Source organism: Dryobates pubescens, chromosome 4 (genome assembly GCF_014839835.1).
Source record: "Dryobates pubescens isolate bDryPub1 chromosome 4, bDryPub1.pri, whole genome shotgun sequence".
Classification (NCBI taxonomy): domain Eukaryota; kingdom Metazoa; phylum Chordata; class Aves; order Piciformes; family Picidae; genus Dryobates; species Dryobates pubescens.
In genome coordinates this window covers 10,408,672-10,427,764 of record NC_071615.1, presented here as the reverse complement: position 1 = coordinate 10,427,764, position 19,093 = coordinate 10,408,672, and the positions used below count along the sequence as shown (strand labels likewise).

Sequence of the window (19,093 nt, the reverse complement as noted above, 5' to 3'; positions counted from 1 at the left end):
ATGGTGATGAGGTAGCTGAGAATGAGAGAACTGGCTGGAGTGGTAGAAAAGAAAGGACAGTCAATAAAAACATAGAGAAAGAGGAAAGGACAGGATTTATTTATGGCCTAGATGCTTTGTGTCCAAAGAGGGAGTAGCAAATTGAGGCTGAGCTGGAGCAGAAGTCCTGTGGTATGTCAGCAGTGATGGAGAGGAAAAGAATAAGCTTTAAAAAGAGAAGAAATAGCATAGTATGAACAGTCTGCTGCTAGGGTATCTTGTCCATGAGATTGGTGAACTTGTCTGTCATTTCAACTGAGTTGTATCATCAGATGAGATACATAGACTTGGTCACAGAGTTGTTCTCCAATACATACAGAAGTCTGGGAACCAGAGGAATTTGAATTGTTGCTTTGCTCTGACAATAACTAAAAAGCAACCTAAAGACAAGTATTTCCCACACCTGCCACTCAAAACACTGTGATATGAGATGTGTTCTGTAGTCCAAGGCAGCTCAACAGAGGTTCTAAGTTCTTTCCTTTCTTTCTTTTTTCTCCCTCAGCTTGGAAGTTTGTGCATTTCCTTGGCTTGTGAGAGTGAAATACCCCATTTCCTATCCACGCTCAGTAATAGATTCCAGTATCTTAGAGAGTTGCCATAGTGATAAAAAAGGGAACAGAATCTGCTTGTCTTTCTGGGATAGCAGAATTATTAAATTAAATGTCTCCCCTCCATTAAAGGAGAGCAGCATTATCATATTTCTGAGAAGAACTGTTTTAGAGTAGAAATAATGTGTTTAAGCTCATGTCCTGCATTAATCATGCTGCTTCTTGAGGCACTTTTAACCTTCACTTGCAGTTCTGTCCTGGGGTGTTTTATTGCTCCCCTGCGTCTCCCCCATTGCAGCTTGCTCGTGAAGGAGTCTGGTCTGCTCCATCAGAAATCACTGCATTTGTGACCACAAAGAACAGGACAAGAAGCTGGAGTTGCACAAAGGTGTAACAAATAGAAATGTAAAATGTGAGCTTCCAGAAAGGATGAGGTGGGTGAAAGGAGCCACTCAGGATGGAATGCAAAGAGCATGGCCTGCAGAAGATGGTGGCTGCATCAGGTAGAGGAAGGAGGTGAACTGACAGTTGAATGAACTGATAGAGAGGAAGAGACAGCAACAAGGGAGGGAACATGTTTAAGCTTAGAGCAAATGGGAAGGGACTGTCACCTAACCCAGGGTAGTGGAGAAGCTTTCTGCTTGTGTTGTGATGGAAAGGCACTGGCTTCTAGTGATACGTTGAAGCTTGAGTAGCCCTGTAATACACCTTGGCCCATTCGTCCCAGTTGGAAAAAGGAACAACTTCCACTGGATTGCTTTTGAATTATGTTCCTTCAGGAAAGCAAGTTTAACACATTTCAAGCAAAACACAAATCTTTGATGGCTTGGAGTCCCACATGCACATGAGACCATTCTTGACAGCTAGCTCACTCCCCTGTTCCTGCTGGTTTATCTTTGATGACTTGTAATTACCTAGTAATCTTCCCCTGAACTACCTTGCTTGGGATCAGAGTTCTGTTTCAGAAATACTCATAAGACCTTTAATTTTATATCTGCCTTCTCCCCTCAGCCCCCTCATTTCACACAGGAAAAAGCCCAGGGGCCGAGGCAGGAGCCGCAGTGTTTGAGCTTTTACGACTCATTTGCTTTGGAGCTGCTGGTTTCAGTTTGCAGAATGAATAAGCAGTGTAAAATCTTCACTACCTATAGGCCAAATCATCTGATTGTATTTGCCAGCTGTTCTTTGAGATTTCAATTAGCAGTGGTTTAGATAAGGCTCCCCAGAAGGTCACCCCTTCTCAGCGTTCAGATAATTAACCAGGAAATGCCAGTTAATGCCTCATGCACTCGGACGTATTCCAGTGTCTCATGTGCAGGAGATCTGCCTGATTCCTCCTTTTCTTCCTTCTCCTTTTTGCTGTGTTCCCCCTGGTGAGGACCTGGCAGTGATTTGCTTTGCTGGAGTCCTGACCTTACTGTGCTTGCTGCTGGAGTAAATGCTGAGATGCTCCTCACGTTAGCGGTAGCAGCTCTGAAACACCATTGATCTTAATGCTGTTTGGCAGCAGGTTGTTCTGCCACTAAAACTCCTCGTCGATCCCAGCCTTGGTTGAAAACTGTTATAAATAGACAAGAGTTCATTAGAGCAGTTCTTCTATTGTGCTATGTGCTTCCAGTCTCTGGAAATCACCGTCCTGCTAATAAGATTTAACTCCTCTGAGGCTGAGTTTAAACCCAGTTTATAAGACCCCTGAAACAGTGAACAGCTGTGAGCTTTAATAAACTCATCTTGAGTGTAGTCCCTCCTGATTCTTGGTTCTGTATTTACTTCAGGGGTTGCCACATAAGAAAGAGAGGTCCTTCCACCTTCTCAGGTTTGTTTGTTTTTAAAGGTGGACTTCAAACAACAACAAAGTCTGTGGCAGATTGTTTCTGTGGCAGTAATTGACAAAAATTAAATGTAGGTTAAAGGGTATGGTTAAAGGTCTAATGTTTTACAGTGTTATCAAGCTATCTGCTATTTTTGTTTGAAGTTGTAGACCAGTGTCACTCTTTGGCCTTAGGTTCCTTTCACTTAAGGCAGCACAGCTTCAGACACAGAAATACCATGTGGCAGAGAGCAGCTGTGAAAAACAGGTTTCATGTAGAAGATACTCTGGCTCCATGGGAAAGAACAGCGAAGCACTTCTTAGCATTTCAGTCAAGTGTCTGTTACTAAATGACCTCCTAGAAAGGAAGAATTATCCTCATCCTGTTAAACACTGTTTGGAAGGCTCAAAAGGTCACTTTGTTGTTGGTCTGAGTTGTGATGTGTTTAATAACAAGATCTGTTGAAAAAGGAAATAAATATAATAAAGCACAGAATCATAAAACCAGGTAATTGTTTTGGCTGGAAAAGCTCTCTAAGATGAAGTCCAACCATCAACTCAGCACCACCATGGCCATTAAACTATGTCTGCAAGTGCCATGTCCACACACTTCTTGAACACCTCCAGGTATGGTGACTTTGCCACCTCCCTGGGCAGCCTGTTCCAATGCCTGACCACTCTTGCAGCAAAGATATTTTTCCTAATGGCACAATTTCAGGCCACTTCCTCTCCTTCTATCACCTGATACTAGGGAGAAGAGACCAACCCCCACCTAACTGCAACCTCCTTTCAAGGAGTTGTAGAGAGCAGCAAGGTCTCCCTTCAGCCTCCTCATCTCCAGACTAAACAATCCCCCTTCCCTCATGTAGTACTTGGCAGGAGTGGAGTTTCGTGGTGCTTCTGAGATGTGGTGGAGGTTAAGAGTTTTAATGACCATTTCATTTCTGTGCTTTGTCTTTTGAGACTGAAATATTTGGAATATTTTTCCTAAAAATTGAATTCTAGACAAAGGAGCAAGGGCTTTGATTCAGTGTAAGATTTGCTTTAGTGTTCTGCTGCCTGCAGAAAAACCTCTTCTGCTTTTTGACAGTTCAGCTGTGCTCAAGATTGTGCCGGAGGCCCAGAGCTCTGCGCAGGCTCAGCACACCCATCGCATGCAGCTTTGCTCTCTGCACTGAGGCTTTTCCACCTCCTCCCTCTGCACTGATGAGTGTGGTCCAGCCTTGAGCTGCAGGGCCTGAGGAGGACTTTGTGCTCTCTGCACCAGGCTGGTGTGGCCCAGGAAGGGCCAGAGACCTGGTGAAAAGAGGATCATGTGTAGGCAGTGTTTCTCTCCCAGTTCAGGCTCACTGCTGTGCCATCATGGTAGTGGTGATGGCTGTAGGGGCTCGTGGGAAGCTGTAGTGTGGCAGTTGGTGGCCAGAAGAGTCAATATATTACTCGACTTAAACTCCACCAAACCTGCACACAAGTTCAAAACCAATTAGAAGAGCCAATTCCTGCAGACAAGTGAAGATTATAGTTGGGGATTTAGACAGAAGGGAAGGCTGAATACTAACCAAACAGCTACTGTTCCTATTGCTGTTCCTTTGCTCTTACTTCTTCAGGGAAAAGCTGCCCAAATACATGCCCTAATAAAAAATAATTAGAAAAACTAACTTATTTGAGCATACAAAAAGAAATGCAGCAAATGAAGTTCTTGCTGTTTGTGCATTGTGATAGTGGCCAATATCACTTCTCTTCAGAAGCAGTCTTTATTACTCAGCTTTTTATGCTGTTAAACAATTGGATTTTTTGGGCTCTGATATGCTGTTAGAGTTACCCAGGCTTACTGGAGAACACAGCACGTGCAAATTGCCAAGTACCTGCTTCTTGGGTTAAATGTCTGTATAATTTGTAGGTCAGATTCTTCTGTAAAGATAAAAACATTTTGGAAATGGAGACAGGCTCTTTTTTTTGTGTACAGCAGTCAGGATGCAGGATGCTGGGTCAGGGGAGTGTTTCCTAATCTAAAGTTACTTGGAGTGTGGCTGGGTCAGCTGTCTGAAACCCAAGTGTACAAAGTACACTGACAAAGATGACAAGGCACAGTCAAACTGTGTTTACTGGACTCTGCTCCAACATCATTTACTGTTCTTAACCAACTTCATCAACTGGTTGTTCAGCCTGATTCCTGTAAGCAGGAAAAAGCAACCACTGAGTAACTCCTTGTTATGAAGCTGTTGCACTGATAAGCTGATGATCCCTCTTCCAGCCACGGGAATAGCTCTCCTGAATCCCTGCTGGGAGGGGAAGGGAAAAGACCAGGACCAGGGAAAACCAGTATGTTGTGTAAAGAAGGTCTGGAGAGGTCAAAGGAAGGGGAAAACAGGATTTAATATTTCAAATAAAGACTTGCTCAGTGGCTGGGTTTATTTAAGGCATTCTGACAGGCAATAAAGTCATCTAAAAATCCTCCCAGTATGGGGCATGGGGGGCAAAAGCATGATCTGTCCACTTGACATTTTATTTCCCCTCCGTATGGGGGGGAGGAGAGTCCTAGTCTTAGTCCTGTTTGAAAGAAGCACAGTCCTGCTAAAACGTCTTTCCAGGACCTTTTATGCTGTGTAACATTAACTGGCTCATGTAATAGAGATTTCAGCACTCCTCTTAGGAGGCTGTTCTTGAGGTGCAGGGGCTCTTTGGATGGGCAGTGTTCTCTTTCTCATTCAGAGGGAATTGTGTTTCCACCTGAGTTTTGGGGATGTCATTTTTGACCCTTAGATGACCTTTTGCTCTGATGGTTTTCCCTAAGCAGCCAAATCATAAGTAGCCAAGCATTTGCTAGATGCCTCTCTGTTCCTACCCAGTGTATGCAGGAAGCCATGCTTTAGGCACAGAATGCTCTAAGTGTTTCAGGAGTTGAGATTGGGTTGGTTTGCAGAAGTTTTTGCAGTGCTGGCAAAAGAAATTCCTGTCAATACAGACTGCTTTGCATTTGCATAATGATTTTGTAAGTTGACTTGCAGGATGGCAGACACACCCAGCTATGTAAATGTCTCAAATTGTTTAAAAAATTAAATGTGATCAACGTTGGGAAATGAAAACTTTTACTACTGAGTAACTCAAACCCAGACTCGGTCTCTGTGAATGCAGAGATGGATGTTTGACGTATGTTTTCTTTTTGTAATATCCCTTTGGAATCAAGGAGATGATACTAATTTCACTCATTCTTTTCCAGATGGGAATGACAGGTAACACCAGTCCCTTTGGGCAGCCTTTCAGTCAAACTGGAGGGCAGCAGATGGGAGCTACAGGAGTGAATCCTCAGTTACCGAACAAGCCGGGCATGGCCAATAGTTTGTCTGCCTTTCCCGCCGACATCAAGAGTACTCCTGTCACCAGTGTGCCAAACATGGTGAGTTGTACCTGCCTGCTTCCCTTAGCCATTATGTCCTGGGAGTACCTCATGAATTCTTGGGTGATGCATCTTCTGCAGCATTTCTGGAACTACTTATGGGCATTTAGATGTCAGAGTTACCCCATGGCTCCTTATTGCCGCTCTACGGTGCACGTAGAAAGTCTGTGCATGTTTTATGCAGTGATTTCACTTTCTAAGCATTCAGTGTTTTGTTATAAGAATTGCATTACATCCTTTCATTTAGTCTGGTACATTTAGTTCCAAACCAGAACAAAATGCCTTCACTGTAGGTGCTGTTTGTAGCTTTAAATTCCTACATCAATTAGAAAGTGTTGGATAAGTCATCAGCTTCCTGCAACTAAATGGCACCTTTCACATCCTCTGAAGCTGACAGGGTAAATACACCACATGCTTCTCAGTTTATACTATGCATGCCTTGCAGCTCACAAACTTGGGAGAACAGTTCTTATTAGGATACCTTGCCCAAGTTTGTAGTGTTCTGTTTACTAGAGTTTCCTTTCTGAAGTAAAATGAAATATTCCTGTTTGTCTTCGTGTGGCTGCGTCTTAATCAAACTGCTTGTGTCGTTTCCATGGCAACTCCAGCTTGTTGCATTTTATATTCTTATACGTGACAGCAGTTACTATAGAAACTTGTAAAACCTTCCATAAGATGCAAATTGCTTATTTTTAAAATTGACTAGAAAACCAGCTATTTTTTGGCACCAGCAGTGCTTGTCCTTCCATCGGCGAGTATGCTACCTGCCTGTCACTAGTAAGGCTGTGTTTGAGAGGGAACAGGATGTAATGAACTCCCTCTTTTTTCTTCCTTTTGAAGGAGTGCTTCTTCATTTCCCTCTTTGTTTAATATCAGCTGTCATTTGCTGCTTATGACTATGTAAAGAAGCTGGTGGCTAGGATTAAGAACATGTTGTGTTAAGCGATGTGTTCCTGGGGCCAAGCGAGGCCAGTGGTATTGTGGGATGCATTAAGAGTGTGGCCAGCAGATAAGGGAATTTCTCCTTCACCTCTTTTCTGCCTTAGCAAGGCCACATCTGGAGCCCTAGATCCAGTTCTGGGCTCCCCAGTTCAAGAGAGACAAGGAGAGAGTCAAGTGGAGGCTACAAAGATGCTGAGGGGCCTGGAGCATCTCTGTGAGGAGAGGCTGAGAGCCCTGGGGCTGTAGAGCTTGGAGAAGAGTAGCCTGAGAGGGGATCTGATCAATGCTCAGCAAAACCTAAAGGGTGGAGGGCAAGAGGATGGGGCCAAACTCTTGCCAGTGATGTCCAGCAACAGGACATGGGTCAACTGGTACAAACTGCAACCCAGGAGATTCCATCTGAAGAGGAGAAACTTCTTTTGTGTGAAGGTGCTGGAGCCCTGGAGCAGGCTGCTCGGAGAGGTTGTGGAGTCTCCTTGTCTGGAGTGATTCCAAAGCCACCTGGCCATTGTGATCCTGGGCAAGCTGCTGTGGTGCCTCTGCTTTAGCAGGGAAATTGGACTGGATGACCTCCAGAGGTCCATTCCAACCCCCACCGTGCTGGGATTCTATGACCATGTTTAAGTACCACTTGAACTTGTGCAGAATATTTATAGAAGACAAATTTCTGCATGACTTTGCTAATTTTGTTTTGAAAATATTTTAAGTTTGGATCTGTTGCAAAACAAATTCTTTTTTTTCCCCTTCTGATTCTGCAGAGAACCTCCAAATCTGCCCAAAGTGCCAGATTCACCTCTGGGGCTACCTCATTCTGAAGCCTAATTTTGAGCTCATTTGAATGGCAGATTTTTGGGAAACATAAATCTTAATGTACTCATTAGTATAGGATGTAATGGCAGATAGTCAGGTGGAATGAAAAAAGTCATTTACCATCAAAGCTTGTCTAGTGGTGAGGGAGGAAGTGAAAAACCAAACTTCCTGTTTCCCCTCTGTTGTCTGAGAGAGGGAGGAAGGTAAGGAAACTTGCTTCCCTACTGCTGTGAATTGCAGTTTCATTAAAATCTTGGGTACCAGTTGTTTTCTGAGAGAACAATCAAAACCATATTTCTTTGTTTCTTAGGTGTCAAAAGCTTTGTGTCCCCCAATGTATCTTTTTCTCCCCCAGGCCAGTATGGCCAGTAAAAACTCTTTTGGGCCAGTGTCGAGCCAAAGGGTCTCAATGCTGCATATGGCTCACGTGGTGCTTAGAGCCTGGTTGTGGCCCTCATGGAGGTGGAACTTCCATCTTTTAAAATGTGAAGTTTCCATCAAAACATTTTTTGTATTGCAAAGGCAAGAATTCAGAAGGAAATGTCAGACTTGTTAAATGTTAACCTTTCCTTGGCAGCAGTGTAATTATTTGCTAACAGTACCTGTATGGCCAGAGCTGTTCCTTCCACTGGGGCTTTGCTTCATTCCATGTGTAACATCAGCGGTGCCCTCTGAAAGAGCACATAGTCAACATTTGGTTGGTTTTGCTGCTTGCTGTGTAGCTGTGCACCTTGTTGATTGTACTAATATGTTAGATTCAGCCAGTCCTTTCCAAGAGGTCTTTTCTGTGGCAGTCATCCCTGGAGCATGTGTATAGTTTGGATTAGTTAATTTTCACAGTGCCTCTCTGTAATAACGATCACAGAATGGTAGGGGCTGGAAGGGATCTCCGGAGAGGGAGTCCAACCTCCCTGCCAGAGCGGAGTCACCAAGGGCAGGCCACACAGAAATGCATCCAAGCAGGTTTTGAAAGTCTCCAGATAAAGGAGACTCCACAACCTCTCTGGGCAGCCTGGTCCAGGGCTCCAGCACCCTCATACCAAAGAAGTTTCTTTTCCTGTTGATGTGGAACCTCCTGGGCTCTAGCTTATACCCATTGTTCCTTGTCCTATCACTGGCACCACTGAAAAGAGCTTGGCACCTTCATCTTGACACTCACCCCTCAGACATCTATAGACATCAGTAAGATGTCCTCTCAGCCTTTTCTTCTTCAGACTAAACAGATCCAGGTCTCTCAGTCTGTCTTCATAGGAGAAATGTTCAAGTTTCCCAGTCTTCTTCATAGTGCTCTACTGGACTCCCTCCACTAGATCCCTGTCTCTTAAACTGGGGAGCCCAAAACTGGATAGAGTATTTCAGGTGTGGTCTCACCAGGGCAGAGTAGAGTGGGGAGAAGCTCTATAGACCTGGTTTACCCCAGATTTAAACCAGAGGCTTAAAGGCACAGAGACTGGGAAAACCTGCTGGTTCTGAAGTTGAGGTTTGTAGAATCTGGCTTACTAAAGCCTTTCTCATTCGATGTGTAAGGCACTAGCTAAAGGTAAAATACCATTCACATGGGTTAGATGTGTGCTCCTGTAACTCATGGAAGTGATGTCTCTCCTGTGCTGGGCAGCTAAAATACAACCCAAGTGGCACTGGTGAAAAGTTGCTTCTGACAATGGCAGCTCCCCAGAGCAGGGTGCAGTGTTTGAGGTATTGCATCATGTTCTCTTGCCGCAGTCCCTTCATTTGTTCCATCCCTGGAGATGGGAGTTTGATTTCGTGTGTCTGGCCTTGTGCATGGTCTGCTGGAGCTGTGGGCTACCCTGTTTCCTGAAGGAAGCAGGAGTGAGGTGGCAAAGTGTGTAAGGTTTTGTTAGCCTCTGTCAAAACTGAGCCTGGGGAGGATCAGTTCAGACTCCATCTCCTACAGGCTTTTTGTGAGGTAATTGGAACCACATATCTTGCAAAAGCAGCCTGCGACACTGTCCTTATCTTAAAGGGCCCCAAAAGTACAGTTTCGTGGGAGAGACAAACCCACGTGGCTTACGCTCTGGTTATGGTTAGATGTGGCACATCCGAGGCAGCATTCCAGCATGACATGAAACATCTTGATTACCACTAAGAATACCTAAACTGGAGAATTGGAAAGGTGTAGCTGTTGTCTTTAGGAGCCCTTGGTCCTAAGAAGCAAATCATTTGAAAATACCCCTTTCAGTCCTTGGCCTTTCTCTGTAAGCCTGCAAAAGCAAAGCGAGAGGTGAGGCTGATTCTTAATCCACATTATTCTGAGCATCATTATGTATGCCACTTCAGTCCCAAACACTGACCAGGAGATCTCCCACTGCCAGGCATAAAGCCCTCCCACGGGCAGCAGGATAAACCTCTGCTGCAGCAGTGCAGGTTTTTAATCCACATCCAGGCTCTCTCTCCGCTCAGAAGATGAGCTCTCTTCTTCCCCTGGCTCCAGGATGAAGTGGTTCTCAGAAACGTTAGTTCATTGCATCTTCAGCCCTTGTTCCAAGCATGACCTTATGCTAGACCCTGAGAAGCACATTTAGTTTAATCTCTTAATTAGGAAAGAAGTACCAAACCTTATGGTATTAAAATGATTAAAAGGTCAGCATTAAGGTATTAATTTTCAGTGCTAGCCGGGCGGATTGATTTTTGTTTGTTTGCTTTGTGGATCCAAACAACATAGCAGCTATTGCTTTCTGCAGCTGCTACAGAATACAATCAGTTGTCCTTTCAGAATGGGCAGCTTGAAATCTTGAGTGGATGGCTTGTTTGCAAAAGAAAGATGTTGCTTCTAACGTTGTTGGAGGGTTTGGCGACACGCTGTAGAGACTCGGCGTCACTGAAGTTGTCGGATGCAGGCTTGGCAGCGCTGTGCTGCGGTGAGATCATGCAAAGCCTCTGGCCAGTGGAAGTGAGGCGTGCTCTGCACTTTGGCACTCAGCTCAGTGTGCAGCCTGTATGGAAGCCAGGAGCTGCTTGTTTTTTGCAAGTGCCCAGATGCTGGGATGTGCTGTCAGTGGAGAGTACCCTGTCAGACTTTTCCATCGAACTTGCTGAAGCTGAGCAGTGTCTGTGGTGCTGCGTAGTCCAGGGTGGTGATGGATGGTTTCTTTGTGGACATACCAGTAAATCTGGTATTTCTACATGGGTTAGGAGTACAGTGTGTGAAGCTTGGCTTCCAGGCACCAGCCTGTTTTCACAGTTATCCTTACAACCAGCAGATGGAGTTGAGAGAATATTGCTTCCTAGAAGCAAAGGAAATTGTTTCTCCTCAGTTCTCTTGACTTAGAATTGGAGCAGCACATCTTCTCTTGTGGTTTTATTCCATTTTCTTATTAAACTGCATCTCGAGTTTTCTGTGGCTTTCTTCCTTGTTTCTCTGCTTTTTTCTGTGCCCTTTGCATTTCTTTTCTATTCAAAATTTGTTAATAAAGAGGGATGAGGATGTCTTAGGTGTGTGCCTCACTGCAGGCTGCCTAGACAGAGGAGGAAGGCTTTTAAACTGGGAGGCCAGGTCCAGTTAGAGCAATTGGAATGGTGGCTGTTTAAAATAGACAATTTGTGTTTTATTCTGGAGACCTGAAATAAAAAAGCTTCATGAAAAACCTATATGGTGTCCTTACAGCTTGCTTTCTCAACCTTCCAGTGATGGTTATTTTGGTTTTTGTTTTGGTTTGTTTTCTCTCTTGCAGCACAGTCTTCTCTTTTACTGTGGGAAAGGTCTGAGACTGTCACCCCAGAGACATGCTGTGTGCCTGCTTGCTGCTCTCAGCAGTAGTCTCCCCAGTCTCTGGTGGGCTTGCTGTTTGCTGGGCTCACTTCCCCTGTGCCTGCCACAAGCTGCAGTCAAAAGTTTCTTTCCCAGGTGTGCTCACTCCTCTTTCTGAAGAGAATCTCACCTGATTTGAAGTGGAGCAGCAGTCCAGCAAACAGCTGAGAAAAGCTTTTATCCATGTTGCTTTGGCATGGTTTTCTAAAGGAAAAGTTCTTGAAAACCTGGAAACAAACCTAACAGATAATGTCCAGTGCCAGAGAAACTGTTGTTGGGAGCATCTCTGGCATCTCTGTTGCATCTGGGTGCAGGAGTTTATCCTGGGAGCATGTATTGCTGTAAATGGTGGAATGTTCCCATTTTTGCATCATCCATAAATAATGGTTCCAGGCTAACAAAAGGCTTTGGCTCATATTCCACTTTCCCATCCCCTGGACAGGAATGTATGTGGTGGAGAATATCCATGGCCAATTCTTACTCTCTTCCAGCTTCTGAGGTGAAGTACTCCATACCTTCACTGGAAAGTTCTCATTTGGCTCTTAAGTTTTTTACCATTGATCATTCCTGAGTCTTTGTTGTCACCCAGGAAATTGTGCATAAAGCTCTCTTAATTTTCATAGAATCATAGTATCAGTCAGGGTTGGGAGGGACCATAAGGATCATCTAGTTCCAACCCCCCTGCCATGGGCAGGGACACCCCACACTAGATCAGGCTGGCCAGAGCCTCATCCAGCCTGGTCTTAAACACCTCCAGGGATGAGGCCTCAACCACCTCCCTGGACAACCCATTCCAGGGCTTCACCACTCTCACGTTCAGGTAATTTCCTGTGTGTGAAATGGAATCTCCTGTCTGTAGATTCCTCTATCCAGCTTTGTTCCTTTTTGTTGCTTTGAAACACTTCATTAAGTATTTCTTGTCATTTACTGGTCCTTCTCCTAAGAAAGCTTAGCAGGACATGAAAGTAAAACTCCAAGAGTGTATCCCTAAGAAAGGTGGTGATCCAGCCTTGATTCCCAGCAGAGTCAACTGCATGATAATGAGACTGGTGTTAGAGGAAGATTGGTTTGGTGATTAAAATCCAAGGGCATTGAGGATACTGTCTAGGGCAAATTATTCAAGCTCCTTCTATGGAGTGACCATAGGAGCCTTATCTCTTTTTGTGGTTGCCATTGGCTGGTGAGGCCCACTCCCAGTACCCGCTTCAGAGGGGAGAAGTTAAACTCCATTGTGGTAGGTGGAAACTGGAAGATGAAAACACTTCTCTTGATTTGAAGACTCTGCCTGTAGCCATGACAATGCCAAAGCTTTGAAAATAGATCTTGGGCTCTGAACATGCTCTTCATGTTAAGACCATGTATCATGTTAGCTTTGAATTGTGGGAGCTGCAAGTGTTACCTTCCCCTTCCTCTCATTTGTAGCTGCATTGCAAGCTCTCAGGTTGGTGCTACTGAGACTGAAGTCATGACTACCATGACTTTCAGATTCCAGGGGTCAGAAGGATTCTTCCTGTATGGGTAGGACCAGGCTGTTCAGATCATGCCTCTTTACAGTAACTGGTAGAACCAGAGAAACCACCATCCACATGCAGAATACCAGAGTGAATTGCAAGGAGAGCAAACTAGTTCTGTGTTGCTTTCCCAGTGAAGCTGTGGAATTACAGGAGAAAGCCTCAGTTCGTTAAGTGACTGCACTGAGAGATGCCTCCTTCCTTGACACCAACGTGTAGCTGACACTTGAGCACTCAATACAGTTATGTGGTGGAACAGCGGTTCCTGGGTTGTTCACAGCTGGCTCAATGCTTGACGAAGGGTTCCTGCAGTTCCTGTTTGCAGGAGGGACTTGTTCCAATCTTAATGTAAATGTGTGGGATAGATGATTGGAGTTGATCACACTGTGAATACTTGATTCAGATAGAAGTGCTGCTAATCAGTTTGAGATATACAGTTCATGCCTATATTCACTTCATGCCCACTTCCTGAAAGGGACCCTCAAGATACACTTTCAGCCTGTGACTCAAGGGGAGCTGAAGAGATTGGGGATTGAAGGGAAGGTGGGGAGCAGCCTAGCTCTCTGCAAGTGTTAATGGGTAGATGGACGTGCCTGTGATGTAAGTACATGTGTGGATGACGTGTTCAAAATCCCCTGTCACTAGTAAACACCATCCTTCTAGTTCTTGATACCAACCGACTGAGAAACTCTGAATCTAAAGTGCTACCTGCCCTCTAGTAAGGGAAAGTCTATAAAACACACAGCTATATCAAAATGCTAATCCTTTGTGGCAGTGGACTCTTAATTATCTCACTAAGGTTCTCTCTTGATTACTTATCTGTCATCAAGAAGCAAAAGGCATTTTGTAAGTGCAGGTTTTGTCCTAATACAGCCATTTCAGAAAATAGCCTTCTGTTATAAGAGAGAGGGAAAGAACATGGAAATAAAAAGGAATTACAAAAGAGGAAATGTGTTTTGAAAACATAAAAAGTGTTGTGTGGAGGCTAGACTGAGACTGGGTTCTCTCTTGGGCTGTTTGACCTCTGGCAAGATTACCTGTGCTGTTGAAAGTGGTGCCTGCTTTGATAAGAGGTACACAGTGTTTGCTCTTGACGGATGATGGTGAGTGCTTTTGAATATGAATACATCAAAACACAGGATTACTGGTCATCTCAGTAAAGTAAAACCACCAAGTCCATGGAGAGGAGATACTTGTGCACCTGTGCTGCCCAGAAGCACAGGAGGATTTCACTCTTTGAGAGAGGGACAGAGCAGAGCTGACTTCCTGTACAAATATAAAATCATAGTATGACAGGCTGGGTTGGGTTGGAAAGGACCTTTAAAGTGCATCTAGTCCACCCCCTCTGCAGTTAGCAGGGACATCTGCAACTAGACTAGATTGCTCAGAGCCCCAAACAGCCTGACCTGTAAAGGTGCCAGGGATGGGGCATCTACCACCTCTCTGGGTAACCTCAGACAGGGTCTCACCATCCTCAGTGTAAAAATTGTCTTCCTTCTCTGTAGTCTGAATCTTCCTCTTTTAGTTGAAGCCCATCACCCCTTATCCTGTCTCCAGCTTTCTGATTGCCCCCTTTAAATGCTGAAAGGACACTGGAAGGTCTGCCTGGAGCCTTTTCTTCTCCAGTTTCCATATTTTAAAATGGTAGTAGTAGCTGCATTACACCACAGAAGTTTTGTATTAAGCTGCTTCTAGAAAATTGGTTAATGAGCTGCTCTCTCTGTTGGAGGTTGTAGCAGACTTCCAACCCCTGGTCTATCTGTTCTGTTTGTGATGGAGCTCAGCAAGGTAACAAGAGAAGCAAAACTCTTTTCTATTGTATATCTGTCCATTGAAGCATTTATTTTAATTGTGGGAGCAGAAGTGTCTGAATTTCCTACTTCATCAAGAAAATCGTTAGTCATTCAGGTGAAGCAGCAGGAAGCCTCCCGCTCCTTCTGGAGCGGAATGATTTCTGTGGCTGATGAGGGATTTACACACCTTTGATGTGCCTGTGATGCACCAGTGTATCTCCAGTGCTCAACTGGTCCTGCAGGCCACTGTTCTTAATGCACAAACTAACAGGGAAGAGGTCAGATTCCTCAGTGAACGGTCCTGAAAGTAAGGTGGAAAAATCGTTTGTTACTTTTGCAAGCTTAGGACTTTATAAGGTTGCAAGAGTGACCAACACAACTCTGTGGAGCTTAGGAAATAGAAATTCTGAGTTCTCTTTTTTTTGTGTGTGCCTACATGCAGATACTGTCATCTGAACCAAGACTGCTTCTTCTTCTGACTGCTGATACTCCACAATCCTGCTTTTATGTTACTTAATCTTCCAGAAATCCTTTTGGGTCAGGGCATCTGTGCTGATACAGCTGCAGTCATATCTGTTAACTGGTAGGTTAGTAACAACAGGAGAACTTCAGCTTGGGAAACGATTCGTTGACTGGGATGAACACGTCACTTCCAACAAGATTTTCTTTGTCACAGTCCCTGTATTTTTCTGCAGATTAGCTGAACTAATCGTTTCCTATTTGTGACCCAAGAATCATTTTGGCAAAACCTGTCTGCTCCTAGGGATTTGTTCACAGAAGAAATGGAGGACTTGATTTTAGCTGGGTTTCTTTCACCCTCTTTTTCTTGCTCTTGCAAGCTCAAGACAAACAGGTGCAACAGTTCCCTCTTTGTTTAATCATTATCCGTGGCAGATTCCCCATGTCCTCCATCAAGTAGCAGTTTTCTGCTTGATCTTGTGAGTTTCATTCTCCAGAAGAAAAGCGAACTGATGTGTTGGTGGCAAAGCTGAGGACAAAGTAGTGGGGAACTTGTGCCAGGGATCCTTCTGTTGACCTAAGAAAATGAAGGGGTTTGCTGTTATGTGCTCTGGTTTGTAAGATGTGGAATTGTCTGGGGAATCCTTCTGAAGCTGAAAAGTAGAGCAGGCTACAAATGATGTGTTCTGTCACTTGTGATTGTCCTTAAATGTATTAAGCAGACTTTGACCAGCAGTTCTTCAGACAGCAGTGAACTATTTCCTCTGTTATCTCCCCACTATAATCCTGTTCTTCCTATATTCCATGTATAAATGTTTTTAATGGCTGATTTTCCTTAGGTAGCTGGGAAGTTGGTGAGCTATTCTGCTGTACCCTGTTTTTACAGCACATAATCAGAGTGATTCTTGGGACAGTTTCATGTTTGTCCATGAGCTGAATTCAGGCTGCAAATCACAGGGACTTAAGCACTTTTGCAGACAAGTATTTCCTGCTAGCAGAGTTGTTGCAGGCTGTAGATAGGTTTAGTTTTGAAAATTGGGTTCCTACATTTGTTACCCTTCAAAGGTGTAAGGGTGGTAGGAAAGCTGAATCTGTGCTGAAGGAATGAGAGGTTAAGGAGGCCGTTTCTCTTCTGCGCTGCTGTGAGCTGGGCCTTAGAGTGAAGATATCAGTGGGTACAAAGGCTCTGTTAGGCAGGGCTCAGACACTGGTGCAGAATTGTGTCCATAAAGAACAGAAATAGAACAGCAGGGTTTGCAAGCTAATACAACTTGATAACGTAATGCAATCCAGACTGAGGTGGCCCTTCCTGGGAGAAAGCTGTATACATCTCACCTGGGGAATTTTCTCTGATGTGGAATGTCAGCACTGGTGAGAAGAGAGGCTGATTTAGGACTTGTACTGCAATATATTCTTAGTTTTGACTGTCTTCGCCCATTGGACTCCTCGTTAGGGACAAGAAACTAAGAGTGAAGTAGATAAAATCATAGACTGTTAGGGGTTGGAAGGGACCTCTAGAGATCATCCAGTCCAATCCCCTTTCCAGTGCAGGATCACCTGGAGCAGGTCACACAGGAATGCACCCAGGCAAGTTTTGAGAGCCTCCAGGGAAGGAGACTGCACAACTTCTCTGGGGAGCGTGTTCCAGGGCTCTGTCTGTCTCACAGCAGAGAAGTTTCTCCTCATGTTGAGGTGGAACTTTCTGTGTTCCAGTTTTATACCCATTATTCCTTGTCCTGTTACTGGGCACCCCTGAACAGAGACTGGCACCTTCATCTTGACACCCACCCCTCAGATATTTGTAGACATTGATAAGATCCCCTCTCAGCCTTCTCTTCTCCAGACTAAACAGCCCCAGGTCTCTCAGTCTTTCTTCATAGGAGAGGTGTTCAAGTCCACCAGTCATCTTCATAGGTCTCCATTGGACTGTCTCCAATCTATATCCATGATATAAATGTATAATACCAACAGACTTGAATTCCACTTGCAAGTGTGGCAAGAGCTCGTTCCTGTTGGAGTTGTGATGTAATAAACAGAAGGCTTTGGATGGCACATTAGTTAAACTGTTGTTTGTAAAGGTCTTAACAGAGGAACCTCTCGCTACATTTTTGCTGTTCCAAGGCTAGATTAGAAACCTTTTGAGAGCACTGCGCTCCTCAGAGCAGCATCCCAGCATGCTTGGTGACCAGTCTTGTACCACCCAAATTGTTATACAAGATTGAGATCAGAACCGAGGCTTGCAGACACGGTGCTGAGCTCTCTGTTCTCTCAGTCCCAGATGCAAACCCAAGTCCAGCAAGTGGGGATTGTACCGACGCAGGCGATGGCAACTGGACCGACGGCAGACCCGGAGAAGCGCAAACTGATCCAGCAGCAGCTGGTGCTGCTGCTTCACGCCCACAAGTGTCAGCGGCGGGAGCAAGCCAACGGGGAGGTGCGGGCCTGCGCGCTGCCGCACTGCCGAACCATGAAGAATGTCCTCAACCACATGACGCACTGTCAAGCTGGCAAGGCCTGCCAAGGTAAGAGCGTGGTGCTGAGGCTGCTCTTGCCAAATGGGCTGTGTAGGGCTTCTCACCTGTTTGTCAGCAGCGTTTCTCTTGTCAGGAAGGGTCCCCACAGTTGGCATAAACGAGTGCCAGAACCGGTTCTTAAATTAACCAGTTGCTCCCTTTTTCATAGAACCACAGAATCATTTTGGTTGGAAAAGATTGTTGAGATCATTGAGTCAAACCATTACCTAGCTCTGCCAAGGCTGGTGTTAAACCATGTCCCTCAGCACCACATCTCTGTGTGTTTCAAACACCTCCAGGGATGGGGATTCAACCAGCTCCCTAGAGAGCCTGTTATATGGGTTGAGAACCTTTCATTACCTTTGTCCAGTTTCTGATCTCTCTGCATTTGCCAGTGTAGAAAATGGAAGGCAGTATTTGCCCTTTAGAAGTAGGATAGTAACAATGTAAAGCACCTTTTTCATCACCTGTGTTGTATAATGAGAGCAATATCCACTATGTCTTAAAAGTACTAGTTTCCTTCTTTTGTTCTGTAGTGGTAGTGGTAGATCCCAAAATGTTGTAGTTGCATTCAGTTCCATGCACAGTGTTGTTTATGAAACGGAAAAAATAGTTACTCTAAAAAATGAGATGAGTTAATTCAAAACCAATTAACCAAGGAGTGACCTTAAGTCTATTGCTTTTCCTTGTTGCAGTTGCACATTGTGCATCTTCAAGACAAATCATCTCCCACTGGAAGAACTGTACTCGGCACGACTGTCCGGTGTGCCTTCCTTTGAAAAACGCCAGTGACAAAAGAAACCAACAACGTGAGTACTTCTTTCCCTGCTCTCACAGGGGAGTGATGCTGCTACAATAATCAGATGTGCAGTTTAGGGGTAAACTTCAACAGTGCCCCAGCAACATTAATAGATGCTTAATGCATAAGGATTAATCTACTGGTGAATGCTCCTTTCTGATCATTGAATGTGATATATTATTTTATGCACAATAATCAACAAGGGAAAATCTCAGCTCAAGCACACACCCATTTTTAAAGGGTGGGGCAGCTTCTGTCTGGTGTTTTATTGCGAGACAGGTCAACAAATTTCAGTTATAGTGCAGTTTTGGATGTAGGTAGGGTTTAGGGGAAGGTATAGGCTACTTCATTATTTTTCGTGCTGCTAGAAACAAATCAACATACTGGTGATTAAGAAGACACAAAAGCATTCATAAAAACAGAGAAATAGATTCTTGTGCACAAAAAGATCTGTTCTGTGTGTCTTAATGAGAAGTGTATGAAGTTCTGCAGATCGTAGTGGGTTTTCCCTTGCCTGGATTTGATAACTATTTCTTTACTTGAGGACAGTCAGTTTTTTAGTGCATTTCTTCCCTCTTGCTCTCAAGCAGAAAATACTGAACTTCTGTTGGTGGGTTTGCTTCTCAACAAATCCTTTGAAGAGATGCCAAGGTAGAGCATTTTACAGCATTCATACAGCATTCTACAAGTCTCAATAATGTTA

The 19,093-nt window shown here is 44.4% G+C and overlaps 1 protein-coding gene across 3 annotated transcripts in view; it reads left to right on the top strand.

Annotated features, from left to right (window-relative positions):
- Positions 1-19,093, top strand: part of CREBBP (CREB binding protein) — a 102,940-nt gene that overhangs the window by 34,174 nt on the left and 49,673 nt on the right. For all 3 annotated transcript variants that reach the window (XM_054180475.1, XM_054180476.1, XM_054180474.1), the window contains 3 exons: positions 5,618-5,794; positions 17,351-17,600; positions 18,287-18,400. In XM_054180475.1, coding sequence (XP_054036450.1) covers positions 5,618-5,794; positions 17,351-17,600; positions 18,287-18,400 — 541 coding nt within the window. The remainder of the gene's footprint in view (positions 1-5,617; positions 5,795-17,350; positions 17,601-18,286; positions 18,401-19,093) is intronic.